Raw genomic sequence first — 21,357 nt, forward strand, 5'->3', positions numbered from 1 at the left:
GGAGAAGAAAGAGGCTGACGTTAGGGCTGGGCAGTCGGGAGGAGCAGGCATTTAAGGCTTTCCTGAAATTTAGTTTCCAGAGGCAACACTGGGCTTGAGAGCCTGGTGTTCCCAACTGTTTTCAGTTCCCATGTTATCACTGATGTGCATCTGTTACTTCCCTGGGCCTCAGTCTCCTGCATCTATTTCTTGGAGCTTTGGATTTTTTTTTTTTTTTAACTTTTTAAAAAAAATTCTTATTTATTTTTTGGCTGTGTTGGGTGTTCGCTGCTGCGCACGGGCTTTCTCTAGTTGCGACGAGCGGGGGCTACTCTTCATTGCAGTGCGCGGGCTTCCCATCGTGGTGGCTTCTCTTGTTGTGGAGCACAGGTTCTAGGCGTGAGGGCTTCAGTAGTTGTGGCGCGCGGGCTCTAGAGCGCAGGCTCGGTAGTTGTGGCGCGCGGGCTTAGTTGCTCAGTGGCGTGTGGAATCTTCCCGGACCAGGGATCGAACCCGTGTCCCCTGCATTGGCAGGTAGACTCCTAACCACTGCGCCACCAGGGAAGTCCAGAGCTTTGGATTTTATATTAATGTTCACAGCTTTGATTCTGGGGAAAGAAAGAAGGGAGAGAGGAGAAAGAGTGAAGGAGGGAGGAAAAGAGGGTTTGCCTTGGGACTCACGTCATGGCACTCAGAAGCTATTAGGAAGTTTAGAAACATCTCTCTAAAGCAGTGGTTCTTAATGGGGTGGGTGGGGATGGGGGTACAGTTTCATCCACCCATCCACTCATCCACCTTTCCTTTCTTCCTCCCTTCCTTTCCTTTTCCTTCCTTCCTTCCCTTTTCCTTCCTTCCTTCCTTCCTTCCATCATCCATCTGTCCACCCATCCACCCATCATCCATTTATCCACCCATCTGCTCAGGGGACATTTGACAGTGTCTGGAGACTTTTTTTTGGTTGTTACAACTGGGGATGCTACTGTCATCTGTCTAGTGGATTGAGGCCAGGGTTGTTACTAAACGTCCTACAGATGCACAGGATAGTCCACCACCACAAGAATTATCCAGCCCCAAGTGTCAGTAGTTTGGAGCAACTCTTCTAAAGGAGTTGAGACAGAGTCGTCCTATAGGTTGGGGGATGATGATAAGGACTCTGGCTGGTCATCCAGCCCAAAGCAGTTTGGATTTGATGAGCCTGTAATAGATGTTCTTCCTGACCCCTTCTGCTCTGTCCTGTTTCACAGGATCAGGAAGACTATGTCCTGGCTTTCTCCAGTCCTTGGTCCCCCAACCTCACTGCTGTAGGATATATGTTGGAGGGGGACCAAGACATACAGAGTCTATCCTGATTCCTCCCTAAGTGCCCACAGTGGGGTAGGCTGGAGAAAACATGCAGGGGATGCCAGGTTTCATATTTGGCTTCTGGAGGCAGGGTTGCTGGGCCAGCTCTGCTTAGTCAGGGCTCTGGAATGGAGACAAGTCATTTTCATAGCATGACTGTGTTACAGGAAAACGTCTGTTCAATTGCTGGGGACTCTGCTGGTGTTGGGAATCACTTAATTCAGTCCCAAATCCTTCCTTGACCCATCTTTGACTCATAAGTTTACAGAGATTTGTATTGCTCCCATGGCAGTCTAATTAGCTGTGACCGAAATCCCCCCTTCATAGCCCCCCCCATCCCTCCCCCCTACACCTCTGTAAAGGCATTTCCTAAGTTCATGGTGGTTTTCCATGATAGTAATAAGTAGATACCACAACTGGGGGAGATCTTGGTTTTGGAAATGGAAAAATCTGGAAGAAGCATGTAGGGATTTGGTTTTTCTGCTGTGTCCTATCCTGGGAAAGCTTACACACCCAGTGGCCTTTGTGGCTAGTCTATGGCTCTTTCTTCTGTCTGCTCCCTGAGAAGTGACGTCTGAACTCCTCTATGGTGGGAGGCACGGGCAGGCATCCCTGGGGCTCAGTGATCACCCAAGCTCAATCCCGCTGCTGATCGGAGAAGCTGGAGTGAGCCCTGCTAGCAGCTTCCTGTGTGCCACCTCCAGCAAAGCCGCGTTCTGGCCACTGGTACCTGCGTCCCAAACAGTGGCCTTGATACCGAGGGGAGGCTAAGGAAAGACAAGACGAAGGGCAGTAGAGGGCAGTATTTACTCACTGTCCCCGTGGACCTTGTCACCACTGTGATTCTGCTGCACGACTGTGGTTCCAGGACTGACCCTGCTCATGATAGTATTGTATTTTAGAAAAGTCCAGGTGTGTGTTGGCAGGAAAGAGGCAGGAGGGCATGGCTTGTGGGAAGGGGTTGCTCTTCAAGGGCAGGGACTATACTTTGGACTTTCTGTGATTTTCTCGTAGTGCCAATACAGTGCCTACTGCCAGGGATTTTAGAATTGAGTCCTGAGAAGAGAAACAAGAACTCCCCACCAACCCCACCCCTCCAGCCCAAACTCCTTTCAGGCCTTTCACATCTCCCATGTGTCATAGCAGGAGAGTTTATTTCGAAAGGGGATTGATGACCATTGTCTTTTTGCTGAGGTCTGTGGTGGAGGAAGCGGAGTGACGCTGTAGTCAGAGCGGTTCGTTGAACAAGTAATACTGAGGGCTCACTACTTCAGTGGACCAGACAAAAGCCCTGTCCTGAGAGAGCTGTGGCACAGTGTACAGGCAGGAGGGAGGCCTGGTGAAGCCCGGCTCCCTAGCGTTCGCAGAGTTCCCTCCATGCCCATCTCCAGAAGTGGTCCTCAGGGAGCAGCGGGTGAAGGGACAGCCGTGTGACCTCTGAAAGCCTTTCCTACCTTGAACTGTATATCTCTGGGGCTTTCGCAGCAAAGGGACTGGAGCCAAGGAGAGACGCCTGGTGTTGGCTTTGTCCTCTGGCTGGGCACAGGCATGGGTGGCTGAGCCAGTCTTGTGCAATCCCTGAATTTACAAAGCAGAGGCCAGGCAAGGCTGAGCTGAACTGGAGGTGGGGGGGTTCAGCTTCTGGACTCGGAGCCAGGATCTGTTTGTAGCCTCCCCACTGCAGACGGGCAGCTGCATGACTCATGAGCTGAAGGGCCAGGCAGAAGCCACTCTCTTTGGCTCACAGGAATTCTGCTTGTTTATATGTGTGTGTGTGTGTGTGTGTGTGTGTGTGTGTGTGTGTGTGTGTGTGTGTTTCCTTCTTCCCTTCGCCCCCTTCTCTAACTTTTCCTCCTCTGCAGGAGATCTGCCCAAGGAGAATCCATATGAGGATGTGGACTTAAAGAGCCGAAGAGCAGGACGAAAATCCCAGCAACTGTCTGAGAACTCCTTGGACTCTTTGCACAGGATGTGGAGTCCTCAGGACAGGAAGTACAACAACCCACCCACTCAGGTAACAGCAGCCCTGACTTGGGTCTGTAGGGTCAGCACGAGGCGTGGGCCAGCTTCCGCTCAGGCTTTTTGCCTCACTAGTGCTAGGCGAAGATGACGTCAGGGAAGAGCTCTGCACTCAGGGACTTCTGCCGTGTCGATATGCTTGTGGACAATCGAGATGTGCTCTTAGGGGCACCCTGTCCCACCTTCTTCCCTTCACTGCTTGAGCTCTGAGCTGCAAAACTAAGGCAGGAGCCCCTGTAGTCTCCTGTCTAATCATTATTTCTCCTCCCCTTCCTGGAAACAGGAAGACAGGGCCCAGGTTGGAGTCTTGGTATTCTGCAGCTCTGGCAGAACTGACCTCAGCACTGGCACTTAGGGGACAGGCGTAGGCCTAAGAACCTGATTTGGAGAACTAGACAGGTGTCTCCAGGACCTGGAACCACTCCCACTGAGTAAATGGTTGAATGGATGAATCTCCAAGGAATGGACTGATAGAGGCAGAATGAGAAGAAAGGTGAAGAGTCGAAGGAAGCTCTTAGACTGTAGCTCATTCTGGCCTTGTCCATGGTGGGCAGGAGGCAGGAGGATGGAGATCCTACCTTGGACCTACCCAAGCAACTCTAACTCTCCTAGATCTTTTTTTTTTTAAATAAATTTTATTTATATATTTATTTATTTATTTATTTTTGGCTGCGTTGGTTCTTCGTTGCTGCGCGTGGACTTTCTCTAGTTGCGGCGAGTGGGGGCTATTCTCCGTTGCAGTGCACAGGCTTCTCATCGCGGTGGCTTCTCTTGCTGCGGGGCACGGGCTCTAGGCGCGCGGGCTTCAGTAGTTGTGGCACGTGGGCTCAGTAGTTGTGGCACGCAGGCTCAGTAGTTGTGGCACATGGGCTTAGTTGCTCCGCGGCATGTGGGATCTTCCCGGACCAGGGCTCGAACCCGTGTCCCCTACATTGGCAGGTGGATTCTTAACCACTGTGCCACCAGGGAAGCCCCTCTCCTAGATATTTTATAACACTGGCTAGAGAATATAAAAATTATTTCTTCTGGCTTTGGAATGATGTGACTTTTTATAAAAGATTTACCTTTCTAATATGCTCTGTTCAAATAAGCTTCCATTGAATTTGTATTTCCAGACTGATTGGGTGGGAAGGGGAAATTGGGGGATGGGGGGGAAGGAGGACTTGTTGAAGAGTGATGAGAGGCAATGCCAGATCCAGACGGCAGGTGGAAGGCATGCCAAGTTTGCAGGGGTGCTGCCTTTTTGGTGGTGAGCAGGATCTGCCGAGAGTAAGGTGCCCTGTGCTGAAGGGTGTCAGTCTAGCCAGAGGGAGGCAGAAAGTAGATCCGGGCAGGGATGGGAGCAGCGCAGGACCATGTAGGTGAGGGAGCCACTGGCTCCGAGGCCTGCCTTGCCAGGCTTTGGTGGTCAGAGCCCTGTATTCTCCCTGGAAGAAGTGAGCAGGGCTGGCATGCTCACTTGACATGTAGATTCTGGCCTCTGCTAGAGAAGCCTTTTAGGACTAACTCAGGGGCTGAGTGGGGAAGACTGGCTCCGTCGACCACACCCAGTAATGAGCAGAGTCTAAGCCTTGTCCCAGAGCTCAGGAGGGGCCCGCAGAATTCTCGCTTGGCCTTCTTTTTCCACTCAGATGACAGCCCAGTTTTCTTGGTCTCTGCTTTCTTTTTTCTGGAAGAAGTAGTTAAGCTTCCTTTGTGGAAGCAAGTATCTAATCTAGCCCTGACCTGCTGCTCAGCAGCTGAGCTCTTAAAAGAGGAAACCCTGGTAGATGGAAACTCCAGGTGGGATTTGGAGGAGTCTGGGATGCCAGCCTGTGGCTGCTCTGTCCAGGTCCCAGCAGACAGGTGCCGGCCAAGGCATCTGTGCTGAGTCCTTCTCCCATGTCCCCTCTCCCATGCCAGCTCTCCCTGAAACCCGGCAGCCAGTCCCTACGCAGTGGGAACTGGTCAGAAAGGAAGAGCCACCGGCTGCCACGATTACCCAAGAGGCACAGCCATGACGACATGCTGCTGCTGGCTCAGTTGAGCCTGCCATCTTCACCCTCCAGCCTCAATGAGGACAGCCTCAGCACCACGAGTGAACTGCTGTCCAGCCGCCGGGCCCGCCGCATTCCCAAGGTAGCCTCCCCAGCTGGAGCTGGCTGGGGCTGGGCAGGTGGGCAGGCAGGCGGTGGCTCTTCTCTCTCTCCCCCTCCCTCCCTCCCTCCCTCCCTAATCTGGGCCTGCTTCCTCAATTCTCCTGAAATCAATTTCAGGTCCAGGCACTGGCCTTTCTTTTTCATCTGGCTAATTTCCTTCTCTTATCAATAAAGATGCACTAAGTGATTAATGCTGTGCAGATGTTAGGGGAAAACAGGCTAGCCTGGCCCCCAGGGAGTGCTCCACGCCGCTGGGAGGATGGAAACAGTCCTTAAGAAGCTCCCCATTAGTGAGTGTGGGGTGCGCGAAGTCTCTGTGTACACAGAAACATCTCCAGGCTTTGCAGGACCTAGGATTCAAACATGGGTCTTCCTTTCTATAACTCTCAGAATTGAGAGTGTTCAGCAATGATTTGCACACATAGGCAGCCAGGCCCAAATCCCCAGCCCAAAGCAGCAGGATTTAGCCAAGTGGTATTTTTAGCCTACAAACAATGCTTGGGTATATTGGGAATTTAGCTCCTTCCTGCCAGGGCCCCAGGTTGTAGCCCAGAGGGGAAAGGCTCAGTCCTTGTTCCTGTTATTGCCTCTGAGCAGCTCTTTGTCTCACTTGGTTCAGGGACTCTTGAGACCCAGGAGCTCCCATCCTGTCTAGTTTGATCACAGTTCCTTCCTCTGGGGAGCTAAGTGTAAAGTCCTTGTCTTAGGGGCAGGAGACCACTAAGGGGACAAGGAGATGGGGAGCCACCAGTCTGCCCTTGGGGCCAGTGCAGCAGGGAGACCAGTACTGGGCCCAGTGCAGGGAGGGCAGAAGGCTTGTACCAGTAAGGGAACGGATGGCCTCTGTAAATCAGCCTTCTGAGGAGCAGGGGCAGTTGGTGTTAGGGTTGCCTCACCCTCCCTGCTTTTCTCACCCAGCTTGTCCAAAGAATTAACTCCATCTACAATGCCAAGCGGGGAAAGAAGAGGTTAAAAAAGCTGTCCATGTCCAGCATTGAGACATCATCACTGAGAGGTAGGCCTGGATGCCCGAGCTGGCTCAGGTTTCTGGGGCCCTTGGGCATTAGAAGTGGGGAGAGGCATGGAGTAGCCTCAGTTTACCCTTCCATGGGGCAATCGTGGGATCCTCCTGTCTTCTAGGAGGGTAGAGCCCTGCGAAAAAGTGGCCACATAGGAGGGGAGGGCCAAAGAGGGAAGAAAGCCTTGGGAAGGGTTAGTGCAGACTTTGGGCTGTGAGGCCCTGAATAGGAAAGTGGGTGTGGGAATCTGCATCTGGCAAAAGGAAAGGCCAGACTTACTGAGCACTGTGGTCTGTTTCCCATTTCAAATCTTGGCCTCCTGGAGGCAAGACCCTTGTGTTCCAGGCTGATAGGCCTCTCTGCTGGCTCAGCCTCCAACTTCGGCCCTCAGCTTGCCCCGAATCAGGACTGGATGGATAGGGGTTTGTATATAGATTAGCACCTGCAGTTTGAGCTCTGAGGGACCCTGGCCCCAGGCCATGCAGCACCTGGCCAGGGGCCCTTTGGAGCCCGGACGAGGAACATCCCTCATGAGAAGAGTTGGGTGGGGGGGCACAGAAAACATTTGCTGTGGGGCAATGGCTCAGCAAGCATGCACTCTGCTCTTAACTTTTCCAGATGAGAATAGTGAGAGTGAGAGCGACTCCGACGACAGGTTCAAAGGTGAGGCATGGCTCCCCAAGAGCATGGAACCCTCTCCTGCCCTGGCTGTGGGGAATCAGCCTTCCCTTCTCTGCACATACAGTTCCAATATCCCAGAGTGGCCCCATTTGGAGAGGCGATGGCAGGCAGGATACGAGGCCAACAGAGCAAGGAGCTCTAGGGGAGTCCATTCCTACAGTCATGGAGCTCAGCCCTGAGAGGTTAATTGCAACCATCTCCCTTTTCCCAAATTTAAGGCTGGTGACCCTGCCTTACTTTCCCAAGCCGTTGTCCATGAAAATTGGGTGCTAGGTTTGCCTGGTAAGTGATGTGAATATGGAGGGTCAGAGGTGGGTTCAGTAGGTTACAAGTACCTCTTCTGGTTGGAAGAAATGTGCCAAAGTCTGAGGAAACTGGTACTCTGGAGGCTCTGAGGCCACTCATCTTCCCTCTCCCTAGAAAGGAGAACTGCCACCTCCCTGGAAAGGTTCTGGGACCTTCATGTTCCACAGGGCCTTGGGCAAATCTCTGTTCTTTCTCTACTGGGAAGCCCTGCCTAGACCTTTCTGGATGATTAAAGTATGTGGGAGCTAGCTTGCTCCTTCCCTCCTCTGCTGGTCCCCCAGGCAAGTGGGCAAGTGGACTTTGGGCCTGGGGACAGGGAAAAAGGGTCCAAGCCCAAGGACTGTTAGGGGCCCTAGGATGAAGGCTTCGTGGATGTTCATATCTTCTAGTCCTGCTGGCACAGGGGCAGGGGTGGCTGGGTGCCGTTGATGCATCCCTGGATTTGCCTGGCTCAGGCAGTCTGTTGGCCCCAGCTCAGCCTCCAGAGGCTCCAGGAGGCCCTGACTGTGTCAGGGCAGACAGGCTACACACCTTGCTCCTGCCACTTCTCCCCCGGACCTCGTTGGGTCAGGCCATCAGACTAGGCTCCTGCACTTAGAGGTGACCCACGGGGATGGAGCCCTGAGCATGGGGTGGAGGGGGCTAACGTGGGGGCCTTGTCCCTGACGTGTGACCTGCCCCCAGCCCACACGCAGCGCCTGGTCCACATCCAGTCCATGCTGAAGCGCGCACCCAGCTACCGGACCCTGGAGCTGGAGCTGCTCGAGTGGCAGGAGCGGGAGCTGTTTGAGTACTTCGTGGTGGTGTCCCTCAAGAGGAAGCCATCCCGAAACACTTACCTCCCTGAGGTCTCCTACCAGTTTCCCAAGGTGAGGCCCCCTCCCTCCTTCCCTGCCCCCTCCTCTGCCTCCTCCTTTCTGCCTGGCCCATCTGGGGAAGAAGAGAGATCCTGTTCCTGCCTTAGCAACTCACCTCACTGCGCTAGCCCTGAGCGTGGCTGCCTGTAGCCAGGAGGGAGGAGAGGGGGTGGGTTTGGGCCAGTGAGTATTCAGAGGATGAGGGCGGAGAGAACGCCCCCCAGCGTGCCTAGAATGAGATCCACGTTGTTTACAGGACTTCAAGGGTCCTGAGGAAGGGCCCCCAGCTACTTCTCCTACCTTATTACTTTTCCTTTCTCTTTTTTAACCGCTTCATTGAGATACAATTCACATACTATATAATTCACCTGTTTAAAACGTACGATTCAATAACTTTTAGTATAGTCACAGTTATGTGATCAATTTTAGAACATTTTCATCACCCCCAAAAGAAACTCTGTACCCATTAGCACTCACTCCCCATTTCCCCCACCTACGGGAGCTCCTGCCACTCCTTCCCTGCTCGCCCCAGCCAGCCTACCCGGCCTCCTTTCTCTTCCTGTAACACTCGGGCCCTTTCTCTCTGCCATTGCCTCTGCGGGGAACCTTCTTTCCCTAGCTCTTCACTTGGCTGTTGGCTCTTTCTCATTCTTCATTCTCCGCTCAAATAGGAGATCTTTCTAGACACTCTAAAGTAGCCCCACCCACCCACTTATCTCTGTCATATCGCCCTGTTTATTTCCTTTGTGGCACCCTCTGAAATTTTGTTGTTGATTATCTCACTCTGCTGACCAGAATGCACAGGGACGGGGACCTTGTCCACTTGGTTTTCTATTGGTAGCCCAGCACATGCCAGGTGCCACGTAGAAAGTGCTAGTTTGGCATATATTGAATGAATAAATGATGACTCAGCCCACACCTGGACCTCTCTGTGAGAAATGGGAGTGGGGTCAGGGTACGGTTGCTGAGAAGCATGCCAGTTGGGCAAACGCCACCTAGGACTCTCGGGGGAGGAGATATTTGTCAGCTACCCCCCACCGGCCCCAAGTTCCACGTCTTCTCTTATCTGTCTCTCCCCACATTCCTCTTCCTTGCAGCTGGACCGACCCACCAAGCAGATGCGGGAGGCAGAGGAGAGGCTCAAGGCCATTCCCCAGTTTTGCTTCCCTGATGCCAAAGACTGGCTTCCTGTGTCAGAGTACAGCAGGTGAGGCCCGGCCTGGCATAGCCTCCTTTACCCCCATAACAGTGGGCAGCTGAGTCTGGCCCACCCTAGTCCCAGTCTCCTCTCCTACGGCAGCCTGGTCCTTCACCCCCTCCCTGGGCGGTCCCTCTTCTTGGGGGCTGTTTCCTGGGTCCTCTGATATTTCCCTGATGCCAGACTTCTCCATGTTCCAGTGAGACGTTCTCTTTCATGCTGACTGGGGAAGATGGCAGCAGACGCTTTGGCTACTGCAGGCGCTTACTAGTAAGTAGGGCCATTCAGTCCTCAGGGACTGGGCCACAGTGTTTGTATGTGTGTATGCTCTTCTTTAACTTGAGCTTGTAGAAACTTAAGTTGTTCTATGTTCTGCAGGCCACACACACACACACACACACACACCACGAAGCACTCCCTGGGATGGCAGGACTTAAAGTGGCCCCTCTGATTGGGCCCCAGGATCTAAGATAATCTACAATAAGGGAAGAGATTGGATCACTTTCTACTGGGCTGTCATATGTTTTTAGCTCTTCTATACTTTTTCTTTTTGTTCATTTACTTCGGGCTTACAGGCTCAGATTGCTGATCCTGATTGCAGGATCACATCAACCCAGCAGTATGTGTGTGTGCATCAGATTGGGGTGGAGGACAAACCTTCCTCGCCCCCATACCTGGCCAACCTGATGTGCATCCTGTCCATGGTCTGGTAGGGCTGGAGGCTGAGCAGGGACAGAGCAGTACCTTCTATGGGATTCTGGGAGAGATGCCTTGAACTCAAGGGAAAGGGAGGGTTTTGAAAATATAAGCCATGTTGTAGAGAGAGAAGCACTACACCATCCCTCTTCTCATTAGTCCTGGGAAATAGATTGAGGTAAAGATAAAGAGAGTCCTGTCACACACTCCCCTGGGGCTCACCAGGGGTATTGTTGGCTTGGGTTGTTGACAGAGTTTCAGGGTTCCCAGGCTTTAGTGGGAGAAGGGGCAGATGAGGGGGATCTTTGGCAAAGGTGATGTATAGCAGGGACTCCAGGTGAAGGATTCTGGGCTGTTCATTCATTCATTCAGAAACATGTAGCATACACCTGCTGAGGGTTAGGCAGCATATGCTAAAGGCACATAAAGATGAGTTAGACATGGCTCCTATCTTTAAGGAACTTTAGATAGTCCAGTAGAGGAGGTAGGACTTTCAATGTAGAAGGCAGGGCAAAGAGAATGAACTGTGATTTGGGATCTGTTTATGTTCCAGGCTAGATGCTTTAAGTATGTCATTTTCTTTATTACTCATAATAGCCCATGAGGTATTGGGTTGGCCAAAGAGTTGGTTCGGGTTTTTCCATAGCATCGTATGGAAAAACCCGAACCAACTTTTTGGCCAACCCAGTATTATTATATATGTTCTTTAGATTAAGAAACCGAGACTCAGAGGTGGAATGACTTGCCCAGGGTCATACAGCCAATCAGGGCCAGAGCCAGGTTGACTCCAAGTCCTTTAACACCAAATCTGGTAGTCCTGGATCACCCCAAAGGGTAGTCTGGGGAGAAGGAGTACTTGGAGATAGAATGCCTGGTGAGTGGGGCTAAGGGAAGGTAGAGCAGTACAGATGCCAGGTGGGGAGCCGGGCAGGTTCACCTGGGCCTGGGGTGGGTAGCGTGCCAAAGGCTGCCTTTGCAGGAGCAGAGATGGAGCAGAGCTGCTCCTTTGCCGCGGGCCTGCTGCCCCCCGGGAAGAGCATGTTTGTCCTGGCTGCTCAGAGAGGGCCTGGGCTGGGTCCCTGCCAAGGGGGCTGGCACTGGCTCGGCATTCCTACAGATTGGACACAATGATTCTAACCCAAATCCCACATACTTGTTTTAATCACTTGGGGCTTTAGGGGAGGCGGGGGAGAGGGAAGAAGAGAGGAGTGAGTTTCAGGCCTAATATGGACAAAAACAGATTCTGCCTTCTCTTTAGATCTGTGACGTGTGGCCAGCAGGTTTGGAGACTGAAATAGCCCATCTGCATTTGCTTAGCAGCCTGCATGAGGGGCCAGCACCTGCTGCTCTGCTTCCTCCCCGCTCGGCCTTGCTGGGCACTCCAGGCCTCTGAGCCAGAGGCAGCCACAGAGCCCTGCCAGCCCCTGGCTGGAGAAGTCAACTCCTGTGGACTCACTCCAGCCTGCATTTGGGGGCTCCAGGCCTGGGGAGCTCTCAGTGCACATCTCCTTCAGCTGCCTACCTTTTAAATCCCCCTTTTACTTTGTTCTCCTCTACTCTGTACATGCCTCTGTCCAGTCTCTTTGTGTTTCTTTCCCTTCCTTTCTGTCAGAAGGCAGCATACTTTAGAGGTAATACAGCAAATCAGAGGCAGAAACAGACTCCTGGTCCCATGACTTCTAAATACATGACCTTGAACAATGGCTTAATAATTTTGAACTCAGTTTCCTCATCAATAAAAGGGAGATAATAATGCCTATCTAACAAGTTCTTGGAAAGTTCCAAGCCCAGGACTCAGATATGGCAAATATTCAATAAATAGTAGTTTGCTTCTCTTATCTGGTGTCAGTTTGCTTTCCTAGAATGGGGATGGATCAAGGAAGGGAGAAAAGAGCAACTGAGAAAAGGAATGTTTTGCAGAATCCCCTCTGGGAGGCAGAAGACCGCCTGGCTTGCTCCTAAGGATGTACACAAGTCCCTCCCTTACCACTGGGGGCCTGGGGATTTAGGGATATAAATCCACACATCACCCTATAGCCTCTGCCAAACCTCTTCGTCCTTTGCCAGCCCCCATCAGTGTCCTCCTGGGGGAGAAGGGTGGAGCCTGTGTAGAGCTTGGCAGGAGTCTGGCACCTTGGGCTGGAAGGCCCAGCAGAGGCTGAAGCCTGCCCCCAAAGAGTGGCAGCCTTTTCCTTGGGGGCCTGGTTGAGTAGAGGTTTAGAAGAGGCCCGGAGTCTTCACTAGAAGAGAGGTGCTTAGTCCTCAGTTCCCGAGGAAAAGGAGTCAGATATAGTAATCATGCATTCTCTGTGTCTGTGTCTCTCTCCTCCTTGTCCTGGCCCAGCCAAGTGGGAAAGGGCCTCGGTTGCCAGAGGTATACTGTGTCATCAGCCGCCTTGGCTGCTTCGGCTTGTTTTCCAAGGTAAGAGGGCTCTGGCTTACTTCCCTCCCCCTTCCCCAAGCTGACAGCTCCCATAGGAATATCTGCATGCGGCTTAGATGAGAAAACCACCTGTGTGTGTGAGAGGGTGAGAGAAGGCGAGAATGCAAGGGCAAGTGCAAGGGAGCTCTCTGACTCCCTCCCCATCTACCATCTCCTGCACCGGCAGTGTCTGCTAATGTCACAGCTCACCCTGGCCCATGGGCGGAGCTGAGTCCTTGGGGACAGAGACCCTGCGGGAAGCCAAGTGCCCAGGAACCCGACCTCAAGTGGTATTTCCTTTGCCCAGCTACTCAGATCTTGGAGTCTGAGGCAAGGACTCGTTAGGGAGCAGAGCTGACACCGAGTGGCCAGGGAGACGGGAAGGGTAGGGTGTGAAGCTCCTGGCGAGATAGTCCGCCATCTCCCAGCTTTTGGCCCGGCTGGTCAGATGCCGGGCTGCCCTCTTCTCTGCCCAGGAGGTAGGGGAGGGTGGCGCCCTGACACCCTTCCTCTTTGGGCTGCTGGCGGTGGGCACAGGTCCTAGATGAGGTGGAGCGCCGGCGTGGGATCTCCGCCGCTCTGGTCTATCCCTTCATGAGAAGTCTCATGGAATCACCCTTCCCTGCCCCAGGGAAGACCATCAAAGTGAAGACATTCCTGCCGGGGGCTGGCAATGAGGTAGGGATTTCTGCTGCCTCTTCTCTCAGACCATGGACTGGGGCTGGAGTGGGACCTGCTGAGCCAAGGCTCAGTCTCTGGGGGTGCAGAGCACGGCCCCTTCCTTGCTCAACACATTTGTATACCTCACCAACAGGGGCTAAAAAAAGTGAATGACAGAACTGTAATTGTTGCTCAACTCTCTGCAGCTTCTAGGGGCCTTCCCTGACCTGTTTGGACTAAACTGCAGGCCACCTTTTATTCATTCATCAAATGTTTACAGAATATGTGCTCTCTTACAGTCAGGGTTCCTGCAGACCTTGAGGCAGAGTCATATAGTTAAAGAGGGGCACAGCTCGGCCCTTGTGGAGTTCATAGTCTAGTGGGAGAGACTGACATTAAATAAATACTTGTACGTAGAAACAGATAACTCCTAAAAGTGTTAGGTGCCAAGTGAAAGCACAGAGTGAGAGTGTGTAACAGGGGATGTGCTTTAGATTAGGGGCCAGGAAAGGCCTCCTCTGAGGAAGTGACATTTTACTGGGGACCCAAGGTGAGTAGAGTCAACCAGATGAAGTGGGAGGAGGGAGACTGAAAGAGAAGGGTATGGGCGGGAGAGGATTATTCCAGGTAGAGGGACAGCATGCAAAGGCAAAAGTTGGGAAAGCGTGGATGCTTGCCAAGGAACGGAAAAAAAGGCCAGGATGGTTGAAAAGGGGAGTGAGCAGGGGGGATAGACAGCAGGGCCAAATCACAATGTACCTGTAGGCCAAGTTCAGGGTTTTGGAATGTCTCTAAAGCAGGGTTATAAGATCCGAGATATGATGTTCAAAGCTCCCTCTGGCTGTTATGTAGATTACGGACTGGAGTGAAAACAGGGAGACCAGCTTGGATATGTTGCGGTAGTACAGGCAAGAGATGATCGGAGTTTGGATTAAGGTGTGGAGGAAAAGATGGAGAGAATAGATGGATTTGAGATGTGCTTTAGAATTAGGGTCAATAGCACATTGTGTTTGATTGGAAGTAGGGGATAGTGTTAGGGAGACTTGAAGGCGAATTCCCAGTTTTCTGGCTTGAGCAGCAGGTCAGCGGATGGAGCACCTGAAGGAGGGGGAGGCTTGTGAGGGGGAAGAGTTTGATTTTGTACACGTTACGTCTACGATGCCTGTGAGACACCCCAGAGAAGACGTTTAGTAGCAAACAGTGTAGACAGGGAAGAGAAGATAGTCCCAAGGGCCTCCAGCATTTAGAGGGCCTGCAGCAGAGGAGCAGCAGCCCTGAAAACCAAGACAGGAGGAGTGCCAGGAAGCCAAGGAAGGGGGCCTCTCAGAAAGGAAGGAGTGATCAGGCGAGGTCAGGATGAGGCGTGGCGGGATTCCTTGAGTTTCAGAAACGTGGGGGGTCAGGGGGCCGAGAAGCTTGAGTAGAGAGACTTGAGAAGTGAATGGGGTTGAGAAGGGGGAATAGCCTGTAGAGACAGCTTTTAAGAGGCTTGGCTGTGGGGAGAAATGGGGAAGGGGCAGTGGTTGAACGGTAATGTGGAGCCAGGGGAGAGTCAGTTGAAGGTGGTTGTCTGGGTGCTGGTGGCAGTGGCCCATCAGAGGAAGAGGTTAAAGCAGCAGCAGAGGGAGGGGACAGTCAGACTGTCAGTGAGAAGGCAGGGCGGTGGGATCCAGGGAGAGACTGGCTTTTTAGGAGAGAAGGGTACTTCCTTGTGTAATGGCAAGGAAGGGCCATGGCTTGTAGATTCTGGATTCTCATCTGATGGCTTCAGTTTTCTCAAAATGGAAAAGAAGGTCATCCTCTGAGAGTGAGAGGTGGATGTTGGGTTTGAGGAGAGGGAAGAAGAAATAACTTAGTTGCTGCAGGGAGTGGAGAGGGTCTGACTAAAGAAACATTGGGTTTGCTGGGAGTGGCGAATGCCATTTAAGGCCTTTCTTGTAGCATCTTTTCTCCCACGCTCTTTCGGAGGGACTTTCTGCTTCCTGCATGACCTGGGGGCAGGACCCCCGACCCTACCCTGAGAGTCCAGTAGCATGCCGGGGAGTCAGTCCTTCAGGATGGGGCCCAGCCCGCTCAGCAGCCTCGTCTCAACGCTCTGACTTGACTTGCTTACTGTCCCTGAACCCTGCTTCCTTTTGCCTAGTAGACACTTCCCTTCTTCTCTCCTTGGACAACCAAGTTAAGCGTCTTGTGCTCTGAGCTGCTGCCCTGACCTCTCAGCCCTCTCAGCGCCCTGTGCAGATGTTAATTACACCTTTCCCCTGTCCTGACACCAAGCTGGTGGGCTGTGATCGTTTAGGCTCATTCAGCCTCACTGGGCTATGATCTCCTTGAGGGCAGGTGGATGAAGAGAGGCCCAGGTCATGTGAGCTTCCTGTGTGAACTCTCACTCCCTGGAGGAGCCCGGACCCTCGGGGTAGTAGGAGTGGGGCGCTGGCTGCATGCAGGCTCTCAGGAGGGAGGCTTGGGGGAGCTTCACTGTGACTTCTTCCGCGTGGGGCAAGGGCAGGAGGGGCGCAGAGGCCTCTGGCGTGATTGTGGTAAGGGATCCCTTCAGCGCACATTCACTGAGCACTTTGGGTGTACCCCACATCCTGCCAGTCACTGGGCCTTCTGGGGCTTCACCATCTGGTGGGAGAGACAGAGTGTAAACAGATCCCTATAAAAGAGACACATCCTTAGGGCAACTTGTGCCCATTTTGCTGCTTCCCTTGGGCCCAGAGGGATGACTGCTGAGCTAGGAGGTAGAACTTCACTTGTTTAGACTCTGAGGAACAAATGAGATAAGGCAGGGTAAAGCCCCTTGAGGAGAGCTCTGATACCATAGGGCTAAAAGAGGGCGTTCATTTTCCCTCCTGGTTCTCAGGAGATCTACACATCTGTGCTGCCCACATATGCTGAGGAACCAAGGGGAAGACTAGGCAGGCCCTGGTGAGAGCTGCTTTGGCCTGGCCTGAGCGTCAGCAGTTCCTCCTGCTCTCATTGCTAGGGTCAGTTGCCACCCTCCACCCTCATGACTGCCCCCAGGGAAGTGGTCTCTGCGCCACAGCACCGACCTTAGGAGTGGCCTTGCAACCTCTCCGGAGGGAAGATTGCTAGGTCTGGCCCTGATAAAGAGAGGCCTGCTTCCTGGCAAGGTTGTGGAATAGCCAGCCGTTGCCCTGTGTTTCCCTTGTCCCTGGCACAGGGATTAGACAAGCCAGTAGAGATAGAGGCCAGGACAGAGCCTCTGGAAGGAAACTCTTCCTAGCAGGAAAGGGAGGGGGCATGGCAACAAGGACACTAGCACTGTCTGTCCAGAGGTGGGTGAGCAGAGCCGCGCGGAGGGGCAGCGATCAGCTGTGGGGCTGGGCAGGGTGGAGCCAAGGCCTTTCCTTGGGGAGACGGGCAGGAGGGCAGGGAGGGCAGTGCAGATGAAGTTGTGTGGCTCCCTCCCGCCCTCATCTGTAAGAGCAGTCAGCTCTCCTCCCCCCTTTGCTGAGAGCCTGGCATATGGCTCCCCAGCTCCTTCCTTCCGGAGCCTCCCCCATATTCAGTTAGCCCTGTTGCCCACAGGCTGGGCGTCTGAGTACTGTGGGAGCAGAGCTGTGGTCTGAGTGGAGGAGGAGACTGGGTCTTACTACACAGTGGGGTGGATTAGAGGCCTTGGGAAAGCAGGTGGGAAGGGGAGCCAGCTTCCGGTCGCTTTGTGTAGGACCCAGGAGTGGCACCCACCTGATCTGCCTTGACCCACTTGCCCCACTGCTCTCCTGCAGGTGTTAGAGCTGCGGCGGCCCATGGATTCCCGGCTGGAGCATGTGGACTTCGAGTGCCTTTTTACCTGCCTCAGTGTGCGCCAGCTTATCCGAATCTTCGCCTCACTGCTGCTGGAGCGCCGCGTCATTTTTGTAGCAGATAAGCTCAGGTAGGGCCCAGCAGGTGAGGTGAAGAAGGGGGTAAAGCACATCCACTATTGATCCAATGTGATTTACGAGCCCTAGTATATGCCAGCCACTGTCGTATTAGTGCATGGAGTGTGTGTGTATGTGTATGTGTGCATCTGTGTGTGGTGAGAGAAAGATCAAATGCAGAGGAAAGGTTAGCAAACCCGGGCAGAGAGGATGACTGAGGGAGCAGGGCTTGCGAGCACACAAGATGGCAGGGTTGAGAACCCAATGGAGGACTTGGCTGGAGGGAAAAAGACAAACGCTGCTGCTTTTGCAACGGCCAAGATTGTAGAGGTACAAATCTATCTACATGCAGAAAGGTAAGAAAGTAAGATTTCTAGCTGAGGGCCACACTTCCTCTGGAGGCGGAGGCAAGGCCACCTCTGTGGGATGCTGAATTTTAAGAGAGCGATGAACTTTAGGAAGAGCCACAGTGAGGAAGGGGCAAGGGCACTGACTAGGGATAGTATGAGGAGTGCTGAGCCATCCAGTGAGGGGGCCAGTGAGGGTGTCACCTGGAGAAGGCAACTGAATGGAGTGACCCAGGGCCAGGCATGTGGGGATTTGCAGAGAAGGACCAGGTGAGGGTCTTGAGAGTGCTGGGGAGGAGAGTGGTTGTAGGAAGGTTGGCCAAACTAGGAAAGGGAGAAAGAAGCCCAGGGACTGGAGGTGTCATTGAGGCAGGGGAGCTGGATTAAGAAGAATAAGAAAAGAGCTGACTAGATCTCAAGTCTTAGTCTGAAATATTGGCATTTATGATTTTAGAGGCAGAGGAGTTCCAGATGGTTGTGGCCATGGGAGGGGGCAGCAGAAATGTCACTGGATATGAGGTGTTCTGGAAGAGGCCGAGCTCTTCTAGGCAGCCAAGGGTTTTTTTCCTCTTTAAAAGAGCGTCTTAGTCCATTCAGGCTGCTATAACAAAATACCACAGACTGGGTAGCTTATAAACAACAGAAATTTATCTCTCACAGTTCTGGAGGCTGGAAGTCCAAGATCAGGGTGTCAGCATGGTCACGTTCTGGTCAGGGCCCTCTTCCTAGTTCATAGCTGTCGGCGTCTCACTGTGTCCTCACATGGTGGAAGGGGGGTTCTTTTTTTATAAGAACACTGATCCCATTCATGAGGTCTCCACTCTCATGACCTAAGCACCTCCCAAAGGCCCTATGTCCTAATATCATCATATTTGGGGGTTAGGATTTCAACAAAGAATTTGAGGGGACACAAACATTCAGACCATAGCAAAGGGTATATGTAGGGGATGGGACAGGCAGGGAGAGGATGAGATCTCGGCAACACATTGTATGATTTTTCGTCAAAGAACCCATCACGGGGGGCAGTAGTTTCTTTAGAGTGGTGGAATTAATTTAGTCATTTAGACGTTTATTAAGCTATCTGCTATGTGCCATAACATACACTAGGCGCTGATATGAGAGGCAGAAAAGAAGATTCCTCTTCCTGGTTTGTCCCCCAATAAGCCCAGGATCCCTGGGGTCTTTCTTTTGTGTGCGTGAGAGGGTCATGAGGAAATGGACTCCCAAATGCCCTCATAGGGCATTGGCGCAGGAACTCAGGGCCACCCTCAGCCCAGGAGAAGTAAAGAGGAGGAAAACCCAGAGCTTCTGGCTTTTCCAGAGAGAGCCAGGTTTAGAAAAGAAGATTGTCTCCCACTTCCCGTCACAGCCTCAGTGCTTCTGTACACCACAGTTCTATGTACGTCATGGGCCCGTCAGGCCTTGTGAAGGGACCGAGCCGGCAACCGGAACTAGCCAGGTATGGCAGCTTCCTGGGGCCCCGTCTGTGCCTTTCTGCCATCCGTGTTCACTGTCTGCCAGCAAAGCCCCCGCTACCCAGCTGTGAGGCTCTGGTCTGGTCAGACCTTGATGCCCCTAGCAGAGCCTGGACCCCGAGGTTTCTTTTCTTGAAGGTTCCACTCCCTTACCCAGGACAGAGCCTCCTCTTGGCCACCCCCATGGCCCTCAGCCTGGCTCCAACAGGGCTGTGAATACAGTGATTGTTTCCCGTGGCTTCAGCTGCCTCTGAACACACTCCTGGACCATTTGGGGAGGAAAATACCCCAGGGCCCTGATCTGGCCTGGCTCAGCATTCAAGTCCTGCCAATCTTGGGTCTTAGAAAAGATGTCTTCCCTGCTTGGGGTCTGCCTCTGACTGAAGAGGGGCAGAATAGGCAGCCCAGTGAGGGCACACAGGCCTGGACTGGGGTCAAGGCTCAGTAAGCCCAGCCACCTCTTGTTCCGTTGCTCACATTTTAGGTTTTCCACAAGTCCTTGGTCCCTCTGGCCTAGTTCTGATGTCTGTGTAAGTGGGAGGGTGTGTGTGTGTGTGTGTAGGTGCATGCGCGTCCATGCACGCATACACAGGGTCTGCAGTGATCAGCCCTAAGGGTTGTACAAGCCTTCTGCCTCCCGAGCCCCAGGCCCACTGGAAGGCATTGTGGAGCTGTGTTTCCTTTGACCCTGGACAGCCCCTTTCCAGATCTTTTTCAGATGGCTCTCCTTGGGGTATGGGGAGCTGCTGTCCCTAGGGGAAGGGCTCTCAGGGCCAGCATACCTGTGTCTCTGCCTCAAGGCCCAGCGGTATTTTAGTCATCCATGGGGTGGTAGGACAGCCAAGCAAGGCACTGGCTGCCAAAACGCTTGCAAATGTCCACCGAGGTCCTTCTGGAAAAGAGGGGTGTTTCTGTCATGGGTTGGAACCATGTTCTCTGACTGGTGGGCATTAGTCATGAAAGGGTGAGAGTCCCTGCTGGAGCTGATCAAGTGGAGCCCAGGGCTTTCATAGCTAACACGTGGGACCAATAGATGCGGAGAGACAGGGTGGGAAAGGCAGGCTTGAGAATGAACTTGACTCTGGGCCTCTGTCTCCTCATATGTAATGTGGCCCTTAGGGGAGTGCCTTTGACCCCTCTCCTGACGGGTGGATGGTTAAAGCCAGGTGTGTCTCCTGTGTTGACCGGTGACCCACACTCTCCCTCAGCACTCACTTCTGTGCCTTCTGCTTAGCGTCGGGGAGATTGTCCTTCCAGTCGCCCGTTGGTCGTTCTGCTTGGCCAACCAGCCCTGTGGTGCTGGAGGCCTGGAGCCCCCCTCTAGGCCAAGAGAAGGGTGACCCCACTGAGACCTCTGGCTATTTTTTCGAGCATGAGAGGACAGATGGGAGTGGTTAAGAATGGTGCCAGCCTCACCTCAGTCAGTGGTCCTCAGTCAGACCGCTTTTTCCAATTAGGAGAGGGAGGAACGGATAGAGAGGAAGAATGGTAGAAGTAACACTGGGCTGGGAGACAGGAAAACTGGTTGTGTCCCAGGTGTGCCACTTATGACCAGACTGACCCTGGGTATCAATGGCCCCAGCTGTAACATGTGGACCTGATAAGATGACCTTCCAGCTCTTACTATGAATTTGTGATCAACCCTTGCTCAGGTTACCTTTGTACTCCCTGGCCTGAGCTGATACTCCCACACTAGGTCAGGCCCACCTGTGCATTTGGGTGGCTCTTGGGGGTGTGTATGTGTGTTCAAGTGTTGCTATGTACCTTTATGACTGTTCCTAGGTAGAGCCACCAAAGAGGGTAGCGCCATTGTCCCTGAGGTCCCGAGCAGTGGGAATGTGGGAACTTTACCAGTCTGCAAGGTCAGACCCAGGCCCAAGGCTCCTTAGCATTTTTGTGGCACTGGGAGTTTTAACATGAAAGGATGTCCTGAGTCTGGCCCAGCAGGCTGTAACGCCCCTTCCCCGAAGGTGCTGGGCCTGGGCTCAGTGCTTTGTCTGTCTGTCTGTCTGCCAGTACCCTATCCAGCTGCTCCCATGCGGTGGTGGCCTTGCTCTACCCCTTCTCCTGGCAGCACACCTTCATTCCTGTCCTCCCGGCCTCCATGATTGACATCGTCTGCTGTCCCACCCCCTTCCTGGTTGGTCTGCTCTCCAGCTCCCTCCCCAAACTGAAGGAGCTGCCTGTGGAGGAGGTGGGCCACCTGGGGAGCCAGTGGTGGGGAGGTGGGGGGGTTGGTGTGGAGGAAGGAAGGGACAGAAGGAACAGAAACCCCCAGGAGGGATGGGGGTGGCGCGGAGGCTGCTGGGATCTTCTCCTTTGTGTACCC

The 21,357-nt window shown here is 53.2% G+C and overlaps 1 protein-coding gene across 8 annotated transcripts in view; it reads left to right on the forward strand.

The window, feature by feature from the left end:
* DENND2B (DENN domain containing 2B) overlaps positions 1 to 21,357 on the forward strand; it is a 151,948-nt gene that overhangs the window by 126,020 nt on the left and 4,571 nt on the right. For 7 of the 8 annotated variants that reach the window (XM_082341415.1, XM_082341417.1, XM_082341416.1 and 4 more), the window contains 11 exons: positions 3,183 to 3,334; positions 5,242 to 5,457; positions 6,396 to 6,492; positions 7,115 to 7,159; positions 8,168 to 8,352; positions 9,438 to 9,547; positions 9,739 to 9,808; positions 12,579 to 12,656; positions 13,194 to 13,334; positions 17,072 to 17,220; positions 21,045 to 21,222. In XM_082341415.1, coding sequence (XP_082197541.1) covers positions 3,183 to 3,334; positions 5,242 to 5,457; positions 6,396 to 6,492; positions 7,115 to 7,159; positions 8,168 to 8,352; positions 9,438 to 9,547; positions 9,739 to 9,808; positions 12,579 to 12,656; positions 13,194 to 13,334; positions 17,072 to 17,220; positions 21,045 to 21,222 — 1,421 coding nt within the window. The remainder of the gene's footprint in view (positions 1 to 3,182; positions 3,335 to 5,241; positions 5,458 to 6,395; positions 6,493 to 7,114; positions 7,160 to 8,167; positions 8,353 to 9,437; positions 9,548 to 9,738; positions 9,809 to 12,578; positions 12,657 to 13,193; positions 13,335 to 17,071; positions 17,221 to 21,044; positions 21,223 to 21,357) is intronic. The other variant, XM_082341420.1, reaches the window with a different exon arrangement.

This window comes from Balaenoptera borealis (assembly GCF_965194805.1).
Source record: "Balaenoptera borealis genome assembly, chromosome: 11".
Lineage (NCBI taxonomy): Eukaryota > Metazoa > Chordata > Mammalia > Artiodactyla > Balaenopteridae > Balaenoptera > Balaenoptera borealis.